Below are 12,907 nucleotides of genomic sequence, written 5' to 3' on the forward strand. Positions count from 1 at the left end.
GGCGGAGGGGAAAGCGCAGGCCTCAGGGACCTTAGGAGCTGATCTGGGCTCAGGCCCACCAGCCCATCCTCTGCAGGGTTTCAGGGGGTATCCTCTTGGGAGGTAGAGGCTTGTCCTCCCCCCTCCCTTGGAGCCTCCAAACTGCCCTTTCCACCCCTGCCCACTGCCTGCAGCCATACCCGGAACCATCTCTCTGCCTCCTGGAACATGCCTGTCCCCTGAATTCTATAGGACCAAGTGTTCCTGGGACATCAAAGCACACTACCACCCCAGCCCATGGCCACTCACCTCCAGGCCACCCTGGCCACACCTGCACTTTGTCATCACCCAGTGAGCCCTGGTATCCACTCTGGCCACAGCCCGATGGCTTCCTGGCTCCAGAAACCCACGGCATCTCTATTCTCCCACTTCCTCCTGTCCAGCACCTCGGGCCCCGGCACCTTGAGCCCTGCCCTCTCTCCTGCTTCTTGTATGGCACCCACCGGCAGGAATTCACCCTCTGTTTCTCCCACAGCTGCACCTGGGTGTCCCCTGGATAAAGTGTTGCTATCTTAAAGCCAGAGGCCCCTGTAAATTCACATACCCATGTCCCCAGTCCCCAGACTTCCCAGTGACCCCTCTGTGGCGGGAGGTGTTTGTTAATCATCCATCCATCCCGCCCCACTTACCGGTCACTTAGTATGTGCCCAACACGGCGTGGGGGGGAGGAGGGGAGCAGTTGGTTTGGTGGGAACTTAAACCCCAGAAGCGCAGATACAGGGTCTTCAGGGTTGGCCTCCGGCACTGAGAGCCGAGGCTGGGAAGGGCCCTTCTGGGAGGAGCAGGGAGGGAAGGCACCAGAAGGAGCCAGGAGGTCAAGGGAACTGGATATTTTAAAAGGTCTCCCAGGTGGCTCCAGCCAGGTGGACAGCAGGGCTGTGGAATGTCAGCGGCCGCAGGGTGGCAACTTCATGGGCTCCGGGGGCCCTGGACCCTCCGGCGCCTTGGACCCTCGGGGCGGTGGTGGGGCCACCCTAGGCCACCCCTAGAGCCTAGGGGAGCCACAGTCCCGCCCCCTGCGCCCTCCCCAAGCTCAGGATTCGCCGATGCCGGAGGGGAGCCCCGCGGGGGAGTCAAGGCTTCGCATTAGCTGGTCATTCACCGTATTCCCCGGGGATTGGCGCCAAGTGTCCCCGTTTTACAGGTGAGGAACACAGGGAAGGGATGAACTCATCCCCAAAGGCACGGAGCCGGACGTGGCTGAGCCGGGATTCGAACTCGTCCTCTTCTCCGGGAGGCGGAGTCCCTGGGGGCTCCCGGACCCGGGCACGCCCGCGGGGAGGAGCCGGCGCGCGGGGCGGGCCCCGGGAGGAACGGCCGGCGGCGGCGGAGGCGCGGGGCGCGCTGTCAGTCCGGGGTCTGGCCATGGAGGCGGAGCCGCCGCTCTACCCGGTGGCCGGGGCCGTGGGGCCGCAGGGCGACGAGGACCGACTCGGGGCAGCGGACGGGTGCGAGGCCCCGGTGAGCGGGGCCCGGGGGCGCGGGGCGGCGCGGGGCAGGGCCCCCTGCGGGGCACGGGGCGCGGGGCGCGGGGCGCGGGGCGGCCGGTGGCCAGCGGGTGCTAGCGGCGTGCTGGCCCGCAGCTGGACGAGCTGGTGGGCGCGTACCCCAACTACAACGAGGAGGAGGAGGAGCGCCGCTACTACCGCCGCAAGCGCCTGGGCGTGCTCAAGAACGTGCTGGCCGCCAGCGCGGGCGGCATGCTCACCTACGGCGTCTACCTGGGTACGCCCCGCGCCCCGGCCTGCGCCGCGCGACCCCTGGCCTCGCCCGGCCCGTTCAGGGAAAGAGAAACCTTGGGCCAGCCCTTCTCCTTCCCCTTTCACTTCCCGGTACATCGCCCTCTTAGCTGCAGCTGCAGCTGCCTCACTTGGGGCAAGGAGGGGCTTCCTGGCCGGCCCGTGTCCCCAGGTCCCAGCCAGAGCCGTGGGGATGGGTGGGGGTGGGTTTCCTGCCTCCTCCGCTCCCTGTAGGAATGGGAACCCCTCGGGTGACTGGAACTCCGGCCAGGCTTGCCTCCCGCCTCTGCTAGGTTGCCCCGGGAGCCAGACCGCTCCCTCCACGCTGCCCCCTGTCCCCAGGCCTCCTGCAGATGCAGCTGATCCTGCACTACGACGAGACCTACCGCGAGGTGAAGTACGGCAACATGGGCCTTCCCGACATCGACAGCAAGATGCTGATGGGCATCAACGTGACACCCATCGCTGCCCTGCTCTACACACCGGTGCTCATCAGGTGAGGGCTGGCCTGTCACCCTGTCTCCAAGGGTGCAGAGATTGCCGGCCCATTGTTTTGCCTGGAGGAACAGGGAACTGGGGAGGAAGTGTGCCTCCCTAGGAGGGTGAGAGTGAAGAGGGGAAACCAAGGTGTAGGGGAGGAAAGGAGAATTTTGTCCCCGCTTCTAGGGCACATTTGGTTTCAGGCAAGAGATTCAAGCAGGCTTCTGCCCTCCTTTGGCCTGTGTCCCACATGGCATCCTCTCATGGGCTCTGTGGTGGCCCAGACCCATAGTGACCTTCTGAGTTGGGCTGTGGATTCTGGGAGGGGCTCCAGTCAGTGGGCAAAGCTCAGGCACCCACTCCTGGCCCTATCAGCTGTGACTGGTGTTGAGAGGACATTTGGCACAGAAAGGGGGAATGGCTGGGCAGGAGCTTCCCAGCCTCAGAGGCATGTGGCCCAGCCTCCTGGCCAGTGCAGAAATCCCACCCACAGCACCTCCCAGATGAGACCAGGAGGCCAGCGGGCAGAGTAGATGGGTTTTAGTTCCCTTGTTTTTAAGTTTCCTTTTCACGGGCTGGGGATGTGGCTCTAGCAGTATCGCGCTCACCTGGCATGCGTGCGGCCTGGGTTCAATCCTCAGCACCACATACCAACAAAGATGTTGTGTCCGCCGAGAACTAAAAAATAAATATTAAAAATTCTCTCTTTCTCTCTCCTCTCTCACTCTCTCTTAAAAAAAAAAGTTTCCTTTTCACAGTTGAACAGTGTCACTGTAACTGAAATCATAAACAAGGAAACTCCTCCTAAGCCCTCCAGTAAATGGCCCACGTCCTCTGTCCCACCAGCATGAGTGGATAAAGTCCACCTCGTTGTCACCAGAGCACGTGTGTGCAAGCCTTGCTCTTGTTCTTTTTTTCTTTCCACTTGACACATCTGAGCCTTGTCTGCAGCCTTCACAATGAGGACTTTTGCCAGGGCCGTGTCTTCTGCAGAGATGGGGACCAGCTGTGGCCCTCAGTTGGACATGGTTGCTTCCTCTGTGCTTGACACTCTTTCCTTCTTTTTCTTTCTTCTGTGGAGGCAGGACTCTCGCCATGTCGGCCAGGCTAATCTCACTCCTGAGCGCAAGGAACCCTCCCACTTCAGCCTCCTAAGCAGCTGGGACTGCCGGCCATGCACTGCCAGGCTGTCTGTCTGTCTGTCCTCCTCCTCTTCTACTTCTTTTCTTTCTTTTTTTTTTTTTTCTTTTTTTGGTACTGGTAATTGAACCCAAGGGTGCTCTACCACTGAGCTACACCTCCAACCCTTTTATTTTTTGAGACAGGGTCTCACTAAATTGCTCAAACTGGCCTTGAACTTGTGATCCATCTTCCTCAGCTTCCTGTGACAGGTGGCTTCACAGTGCCCGGCTCTTTCCTTCTTTTTAAAATTAATTATTTTCATTTTGTTTTCCCCTGGGATAAATTCCCAGCAGTGTCTTCACTAGGTCAAAGGCACATGAAATGCTTTCAGGTCTAGAAACCTATTACTTTAAATAATTACAGCTAGCCTTTATTTTGTTTCTTATGTGCTGGGCACTCTGTAGGAGCTAAATTCCCAACAGTCCAGGGTAGCTGCTCCCACCCACAAGGGAAACTTGTGGTGAGAAGACTTGACTCTGTCCCACTGGCAGTAACTGGCAGACCTCAGGTTTGACTGCTGGCCAAGTGACTCTAAACCCAGGTGCTCACCGTTGGCCAGAACCACCAGGCTACCTTTCCAAAGGGTCATGCCGATGCTCATGACCACGGGCTGTTTCAATTTCTAAACCACATCCTCTCCTGCAGTGAATGAGTGCTGACATTTTACTTTTTGCTCCATCAAAGTGTGCTTTTTTGGTGAACTGCCCCTCCCTCAAATAGATCAAGAGGAGGCTGCCTGTCTGTTATATTGCAAACTAAAAATAACAAGTGGGGCCTGTAATCCCAGTGGCTAGAGAGGCTGAAGTGGAGGCAGGAGAATAAGTTTTAGGCCAGCCTCAGCAATTTAGCCAGACCTTATCTCAAAAAAAGAAAAAAGGAAAGAAAGAAAGGGCTGGAGATGTGGCTCAAAAGAATGGGCGGCAAAACCCAGGGCTGTTTAGCTTCGGGCTTCCTGGAAGTCAGGACAAAGAAAGAACTGAGGAGCATAAGTAAAACCCAGAGATGCTGGGAGTGGGCCTTTAGGCTGATCAGCCTCCGTGCTCTGATTGGGTCCTTACCCCGTCACTGATCAAGTCCCTTCCATGGTCACTGTGTGGCTTCTCCCCAGACCCAGAGAAGGGGAAACTTCCCCACTGACCACAGTGGAACCCAAGAGCAGTGGGCAGGGAGGAAGGGGCCCCAAGGCTCCAACTCGGGCACTTGACAGCGTGAGGCCCGTCTTCTCTCTCATCCTAGCCTGGTTGAGCCCTTTGAATATGTCACTGGCTCTAGAGTCACCTCAGAAGCCTGGGAGGAGAAAGGGAGATGGGTGAGTCAGGCAGGACAGGAGGGAGTGCTAGCTGTACCCACGGCCACTGACTTCTATCCTTCTATCCTTGCCACGACCACGAGAGGCCTGTAGTTTGGGTCCTGCCCACATCACAGCTGTGGAAACCGAGGTGTGCAGGCACAGTGGCCTGTCTCAGTCCACTCGGCATCTATAACCTGAGACTCCATCTTCGGGCCCTCTCTGGCCATCTCTGGCCAGGGCTCTCTCCATCACACACAGCCTTGAAGCGGGGATACGGGGCCGTAGCCGTCTGGTCTCAGGCCAGGTTGTCCCTGCAGGTCCGGGAAACCAGCACCCCTCCCCTGTCTGCAGGTTTTTTGGCACCAAGTGGATGATGTTCCTGGCCGTGGGCATCTATGCGCTCTTTGTCTCCACCAATTACTGGGAGCGCTACTACACACTGGTGCCCTCAGCCGTGGCCCTGGGCATGGCCATCGTTCCTCTCTGGGCCTCCATGGGCAACTATATCACCAGGTGAGTCGGGGGCAGTGGGCTGGGAGGCTGGAGACCTGGTTGAGCCTTGACTGCTTTGCCACCCTCAGCTGGGGGATCTTGGGCAAGCCCCTTCCATGCTCTGGGCCTCAGCTGCTCAGCCCGTAGCTCAGGGTGCTAGAAGTGGGGTTGCCATAGAGACGGGGCTGAGGCGAGCCTTTACTTCTGTGGCCCAGGATGTCGCAGAAGTACTACGAGTACTCCCACTACAAGGAGCAGGATGAGCAGGGCCCTCAGCAGCGTCCACCGCGGGGCTCCCATGCACCCTACCTCCTGGTCTTCCAAGCCATCTTCTATAGCTTCTTCCATGTGAGCACCTCGCGCCGCACTGGGGGTGTGTGTGATGTCCCGGGCCCAGAACTCATACATGGGAGCCCACTGCACATCTTCTCAACCCTCTAATCCTTTCTGGAGCCAACCCCTGCTTGCCTACTTCTAGTGACGGAGACCTCGTCTCCTCCCAGTCTACACTGCTGGCCAGGAAGAAGTCCTCCTGTCTTGGGCACCCCCCCACCCTGCCACCAGGCTGACCCAGTAGGGGGAGGGCTCCAGTTCCCCAAGTCTGTGCCCAGACAGTGCCAGGGCTTTCGGCCTGGCTGGTGCCTGAGTCTGGCCCCAACGGCCCTCCTGTCCACAGTTGAGCTTTGCCTGTGCCCAGCTGCCCATGGTTTACTTCCTGAACTACTACCTGTATGACCTGAACCACACATTGTACAACGTGCAGAGCTGCGGTTAGTATTCATGGGGGTGGGGGGCTCCCCAGGGCCTGCTACTCCCCCACGCAGTCACCCAGCAGACACTGAGCCCTCACTCCCAGGGGTGGGGGCTGAAGCCTGGCATCCCTTGGCTTTGGTGGGAAAGGCCAGGACCCAGAAGGAGCATGTGGTTAAGCGGTGGGGGCGGGCAGAGAAGGCCGCCTGGATTGAGACTGCCCAGCTCTCCCTTGGGGCCAGCAGGCAGGCAGAGCTCAGTCAGTGCAGTGTGGATGTGTGGAGGTGGACTGCCCACCCTCCCAGGGGAGCGCTCCTTGCTGGCACCACCTTCGCCTGTCCCCTGGCTGCTGCACTTCTTCGTGGTAGGGTTGACAGCGGGTCCCACTCACTGTGTCCCCACCCACTCTTCCCAGGCACCAACAGCCACGGCATCCTTAATGGCTTCAACAAGACGGTTCTGCGGACATTACCGCGGAGCCGAAACCTCATCGTGGTGGAGAGCGTGCTCATGGCGGTGGCCTTCCTGGCCATGCTGCTGGTGCGGCCCGGGCTGCGGATGGGCCAGAGGCGTTGAGGCTAAGCTTGGGTCTTTGGGACCGAGTGGCACAGCCTGGAAAACAGTCTGGGCTTGCGTTCCGCTGCCTGGAGGTGTGGCCAGGGGAGGGCTGTGGCCTCCGAGGGGGCAGGCCTGGAGGCGCCGAGTTTGCGAGCCAGGGCTGAGTCCAGGAGGCGGGCCTACGCCTAGAGACCCGGGCTGGATTTGAAATCCCAGAGATTAGTGCTACCTGATGAGAGGGGTTTGGGGCCGGTCCCAGGATCATGGACTGGAGGGTGTGGCTCAAGTCTGAGGGCGATACTAGAAGGCAGAGCTAAAGTTCCGGGGGCGTGGACATGCCTAAGATCAGGACAGGGCTGGTAAGCAAGGTCCAAGTCCACTGGAGGAGCATGGAGATGTGGCCGTTGCCTGAGGGGCGGGGATGGGGGCGTGGCCTGGAAAGCAAGGTTTGTGGGCGTATCCGGGGGCGGGGCCAAAGCCCACGAGTGTTGCTGGGGGCGGGGCCTTGGGCTGCGGTGAGGCTGAAGCCCAGGGGTGGAGCGAGGTGCCTGGCTGGTCACCTCTAAAGAGTTCCTGCCGGCAGGTGCTGGGGCTGTGCGGTGCAGCTTACCGGCCCACCGAGGAGATCGACCTGCGCAGCGTGGGCTGGGGCAACATCTTCCAGCTGCCCTTCAAGTACGTGCGTGACTTCCGCCTGCGCCACCTGGTGCCCTTCTTCATCTACAGTGGCTTTGAGGTGCTCTTTGCCTGCACGGGTCTCGCCCTGGTAAGTACAGCCTGCATAGGGTTGCCAACAAGAGGCAGGATATCCAGTTAAATTTAAATTCCAAATACACATATTCTAAAGTATATATGTATAGGTGAGCATGGTGGCACATGTCCGTAGTCCCAGGGACTCGGGAGGCTGAGGCACGAGGGTCCCAAGTTTGATGCCAGCCTGAGTTTATTCCCCAGAACTGAAAAAAAAAAAAGTACATATGTATAAATATATATAAGAACCTTCTCCCTCTTTCTCTTCCTTCCTTGTCCCTATTCTCCTTTTCCCTGGGCAAGTTACTTTAACCTCTCTGAAGCTGAACTGGGATGATTTCCATAAAGCATTTGGTTTTATGTAGGGTACAGCCCCTAGTGTCTGGGGACACAGTCCAAGTATTTTCAGTATTGACAGTTCTCCTGGAACCTTCCTAGCAGCCCTGGAGAAAATTAGTTCCCAGGAGGTCCAGAGAGGACAAAGTGTGGCCTAAAGTGACATTTGTATGGGGAGGGTCAGGGCCTGGGCTGTCAGACTTTCAATACTCTGCTTTTCCCTCAGGGCTATGGAGTGTGCTCCATTGGGCTGGAGCGGCTGGCCTACCTCCTTGTGGCCTACAGCCTGGGTGCCTCAGCTGCCTCGGTCCTGGGTCTGCTGGGGCTGTGGTTGCCACGCTCAGTACCCCTGGTCACTGGGGCAGGGCTGCACCTGCTGCTCACTCTTGGCCTCTTTTTCTGGGCCCCTGCACCTCGAGCCCTGAAACACAGCTGGGTCCTCTATGTGGCAGCTGCCCTCTGGGGTGTGGGCAGTGCCTTCAACAAGACCGGACTCAGCAGTGAGTACAGCCATGGACACTGGGATGACTGCGGGGGAGGATCTGTGGCAAGCTGTGGGTGGTTGGGAGACATGGACACCCAGGGATGGACACGAACATACAGGCGATCTGCCAGGGAGTTTTATGAAGTAAAGGTAGGTGGGCAGTCCAGGGGTGGAAGGAAGTCCCACAGACCCACACTGGAGGGACAGACGAAGAAGAGCCAGACGCCCTGGGGGTATGGACATTCTGTTGATACTTCAGGGTGGGCACTGAGCCCTGCAGACACCAAGGGAGTGGGGTGAGATCTTGTGGAGACATGGGGTGGGTGTGCCCAGCGGGGACACCTCCTCCTCATCACAGGGGTGGGGCTGCCTTCATAGAGTTTCCATTCACCGGAGTAGATGATGGGGTCTGTGCTCGAGGGACGAGCCCGGTGGGACTAGTGGCAGGTAGCCCTGTCCATGCCCTAGGATGCAGGTGTAGACGTGGGTCCTTTCTTTCTTCCCCCTGGATGCTGGGGATTGAACTTAGGGCCTCGTGCGTGCTAGTCCAGTGTTCTACCACTGAGATATACATGTGGCCCCAGATCTGGGCCTTTTGTGGAGCAGAGACAGGAACAGGCATGAATCCTAACCTAATCGCCTGGCAGTCTCCAGGTCTGGGCTGCTAGGGATGAGTCACTGGGGAAAGGGGCCCTATTAGCAGAAGGCAGAGTGAGCCCAAGCTCAGCTGTGTGATGCCCTCTGTATGGAGGGGGTATTGCCAGTGGGAATTACTGGTACACATGGGTCTAGCCACGTGGGTAGTCCACATTGGCATCTGTTCTGGTGTGCCAGAGCCATTAACGGTTTTTAATGTCACCCATGAGCCCCAGGACAGGAGTGTTCATTCCCTGAGCCTGGCAGAGGTGTTAATAGCAAGTATCTCCCAGTACCTGGGAGGTGCCAGACTGGCCTTTTCTTTTTAGAACTTCTAACAGCATAGAATATGCATAAACTCACTTGACCCAAATAACCCTCGGAGCCAACGTTTATATCCACATTTCTGCACCTCTGAATCCCCACCTCCACCTTCCAGTCCTGAAGCTCAAGTCCGAGTCCCCTGACTCCCTGTCAGTACTCTTCCCCCACCTGGGAGGGTTCTTGGGAAACAAGTCCCCTGCTCCCACACTTCAGGGTCGATTTGTAGAAAGCGGGTTGCTGTGGATAGTTGGCCCTCCCTGGTCCCTGAGGAGAAAGAGCAACAGTCCCTTTGCTCTTGGCCCTGTGCACCTGAGATCTAGCCATGACTTCTGGGCACAGAGCTCTCCTCTGGAACTCCCCTGGGCAGCAGGGTAACCAGGGCCTCCTCTAGAGGGCAGGCCAGGACTGGCATAAGTGCTGCCCGGGTGCTCTGGGACTCATGGAAGGGACCAGTGCAGGGCCTAGGAGAGTCGCGGGGGAGGTCAGCAGCACCAGGGGACCCCTGCATCCTGCTTGTCCTTTCCGCCTGTTTGCAGCACTCCTGGGAATCCTGTACGAGGACAAGGAGAGGCAGGACTTCATCTTTACCATCTACCACTGGTGGCAGGCAGTGGCCATCTTTATGGTGTACCTGGGTGCCAGCCTGCCCATGAAGGTGAGGTTGAGTGGGGCTAGACTCCGTGCCCCACCCCCACTTCCCTGGGCCAAGCCCCAGGCCAAGGACCCCTTTCCTCAGCCCACTGGGTGGCCCCCAACCCAGTACCCCACTTATTGCCTCTCCTGTCAGCCTCAGTTTACCCATCTCTGGAGGGACCCAGAGTTTGTGCTTTCCTGCGGGTGTATCCCAGCTGTCTTCCTGTGGCCTGTTTGGTCACCCATTCAGACTGGGCTCCTGGGTTCCTGGAATCTGTCTTCCTCTGTGTCTCCCTCCGTGGCCTGCAAGGGCTCCTCTGCTTGTTTTCTTTCTGTGGTGTTGGGGATGGGACCCAGCGCCTGGAGCATGCTGGGCAAGTGCTGTCCCACTGAGCTGCACCCCCGCTCCTTACTCATGGCAGGTCAGTTTAGCAGGTCCTGACCAACATTTTAAAAAAATGAAGTAGAATAGAAACCAACCAACAAAACAAAACGGGGATGCAAATATGAGTCTGTGAGCCAAGTTAGGCTGCACAGTCGTTCTCTTACTGTTTTAAAAACCTGAAAGGCCTGACTGCGGCCTGCTGTGTGGAGGGGACAGACGGTCATCGAAGCCCTGGTCAAAGAGGGTCAGGCCTGGTTCAGACTTGACCCAGTCTTCATCTACCCGTGAGGCCCAGGGATTGTTGTTCTTAACCGGGAAACCAGGGCAGCGCCAGGGTCCTCCGGAGGGTGCCCTGGAGGTGGGGGGGCTGGGCGGGAGGCTCCTGGGGCCGTTGGGAGGCCGCGGGCCGGTGCGGCTGGGCTGGGAGCGGGGGAGGACGGTGCCCTCATGGCTCCCTTGCGCCCAGGCTAAGCTGGCGGTGCTGCTGGTGACTCTGGTGGCGGCGGCGGCCTCGTACCTGTGGATGGAGCGCAAGTTGCGGCGCGGGATGGCCCCGCGCCAGCCGCGCATCCCGCGGCCGCAGCACAAGGTGCGGGGCTACCGCTACCTGGAGGAGGACAACTCGGACGAGAGCGACGCGGAGGGCGCGCGCGGCGGGCGCGACTGCGCCGAGGAGGAGGCGGCAGGGCCGGGCCCGGAGCCAGCCGCCCTCTGCCGCCGGCCCTGCCCCTACGAGCAGGCGCTGGGGGGCGACGGCCCCGAGGAGCACTGAGGCCGGGGCGCCCTGCTCGCTGGCCGCACGGCCGCCCCGGGTGGCCGGTCCCGGGAGCCCTGCGCCCTCTGTGATCTGGGTCCCGAAGCCACCCCAGAGCCCAGGGCCACTGGAACCGCGGCGGTGCGGGGGGCCTAGGGTCCAAGCACAGCCGAAGCCCTGAGGGACGCCACTGGACCCCGCCCCAGCCCGGGGCCGCTGCTGGACCGCTTGTGACTCTTGTGACTCCCGCTTTGCACTTCCTAGGAGAGCCTGACTTTTTATAGAAAATAAGCAATAAAGAGATTTTTGTACTGTCCTGACTGGGGGGTCTCGGCCGGGGGTGCAGGGGGATGAAGAGCGCCTGGGGTGTGTGCCTGGCTGATGTGGCCTCTGGGGCACTGTGGTGGCAGGCGGCCTGGCCCCAGCCCTGTTTGTCTATTGCAGCAGTGTTAAGCATCTGCAGGTGCCCACTGTGACAGAGAAGACCCAGACCCCTCTGTGAAGACCTCTGCAGGGCACCGTGGGGGCTTGTGGCTTCTCCCCTGGTGTTCTGCTGAGGCCACACCACTCCCACTCAAGCCCCTGGGCCCCAGGCTGAAGGCCAGACCCTCGCTCCTGCCTCCCCTCCACGCTGTCTTCAGCATTGGGTCTCCTGCCCATGTTCTGTGGCCCCCCTCTCTCCTCTCTCTGCCCCCCACTGCCTTCTTGAGCCTCTAGTGGGCCCTGAAGCCAGGTGCTGTGGCCTTGCAAGGCGCCCCCCTCCCATCTGAACCACAGCTTCCCGGGTCCTCTAAGCTACAAGGGCACGGCAGAGAGGAGACGTTGTCTACATGTTGGAGGGAAAGCAGCCTGCTTCGCTTGCAAATTTTCAGTGACAAGCAGACCCAGACACTGTCACACAGCAAGTCCTTCCAGGTCCCATCAGTACCTGCCGGGGAAGGGAGCATTCTGGAAGGTGGCAACCTCCTCCTGGCGGGATTCCAGCAGAGCTCCGGTTGGAGTTGGTGACCAGACACTGGGCTAATGGGCACTTGGATGCAGGGTGGGTCCTAGGTGTGCTGGATGAACATGGGGAGGGGACATGTCTGGACAGTGGATCTACGATGTCACAGTTCATCTCTAAGTTCATTATGCTGAAGGACCAAGTCTCCAATGTGGAGCAGACTGAGGTGACCCAGGTGTGTGGCGTAGTGTGGGGGTGCGGCTTCAGTCCTGCTTCTCTTACCGGGGTCATGGTCCCCACAGGACCCCACATCCACCTAGCTGCCCTTGGGACGTGGATGAGACTCATACCCACATATGACAGGTGATACCTAGGACAGGCACCACATAACACAACAGGCGACCCGTGTGCACACACAGGGCAGGCCACAGGGATGGTGGCAGCAACATGCTGGCTCTTTTGGGCAGTGGTGACTGAGCCACCGAGGTCAGAATGCCTGCTCCCTGAGCAGCTCCAGGTCTCACAGTAAGTGATGACAGTGCCATTGGTGTCACCGCCCCTGTCTCAGTCACCCCTGGTTAAAGTGGCTGGTGGAGGCCTTGGATCCCTGGGTGGAAAGTCTGTGTTGAAGCCTCTGCCTCGGAGCACTATGGTTGCTCCAAAAGCAACTCTGATGTCTTGTCTATTGGCATGATGTGATTGAAAAAGTATGATCCCTCAAACCTCCGTCTAAGATTTCCACCATCTTTAAATTCTCATAGCAGGTGAGATAACCTGAAAAGGGCTCTTCTACAGAACACTTAAAAATGCTTGATGAGAAACAAGTTTCCTTTTATAGTTTTTTTTTTTTTTTTTTTTACTTCCAGGGATTGAACTGCTGAGGCTGTCTTTGAACTCGAAATCCTCCTGTCTCAGCCTCCAGAGCCACTGGATAAGTTTCCTTTTAAATATAGAGTTGAGCATTCAAGAAAATAAGCCAGGGCTGGGGATGTGGCTCAGGCGGTAACGCACTCGCCTAGCATGCGCGGGGCGCTGGGTTCGATCCTCAGCACCACATAAAAATAAAATCAAGATGTTGTGTCCACGGAAAACTGAAAAATAAAATATTTAAAAAATTCTCTCTCTCTCTCT

The 12,907-nt window shown here is 58.6% G+C and overlaps 1 protein-coding gene across 1 annotated transcript; it reads left to right on the top strand.

The window, feature by feature from the left end:
* Positions 1-1,357: 1,357 nt before the first annotated feature.
* Unc93b1 (unc-93B1 regulator of TLR signaling) lies at positions 1,358-11,126 on the top strand. The gene is made up of 11 exons (XM_026396501.2): positions 1,358-1,500; positions 1,623-1,764; positions 2,121-2,274; positions 5,083-5,244; positions 5,439-5,571; positions 5,900-5,993; positions 6,389-6,513; positions 7,115-7,297; positions 7,844-8,117; positions 9,598-9,716; positions 10,546-11,126. The coding sequence occupies exons 1-11, from the start codon at positions 1,405-1,407 to the stop codon at positions 10,849-10,851; spliced, it is 1,788 nt and encodes a 595-aa protein (XP_026252286.2). The 5' UTR covers positions 1,358-1,404; the 3' UTR covers positions 10,852-11,126.
* The last annotated feature ends 1,781 nt before the right edge of the window (positions 11,127-12,907 follow it).

Source organism: Urocitellus parryii, chromosome 4 (assembly GCF_045843805.1).
Source record: "Urocitellus parryii isolate mUroPar1 chromosome 4, mUroPar1.hap1, whole genome shotgun sequence".
In the NCBI taxonomy this organism is placed as follows: Eukaryota; Metazoa; Chordata; class Mammalia; order Rodentia; family Sciuridae; genus Urocitellus; species Urocitellus parryii.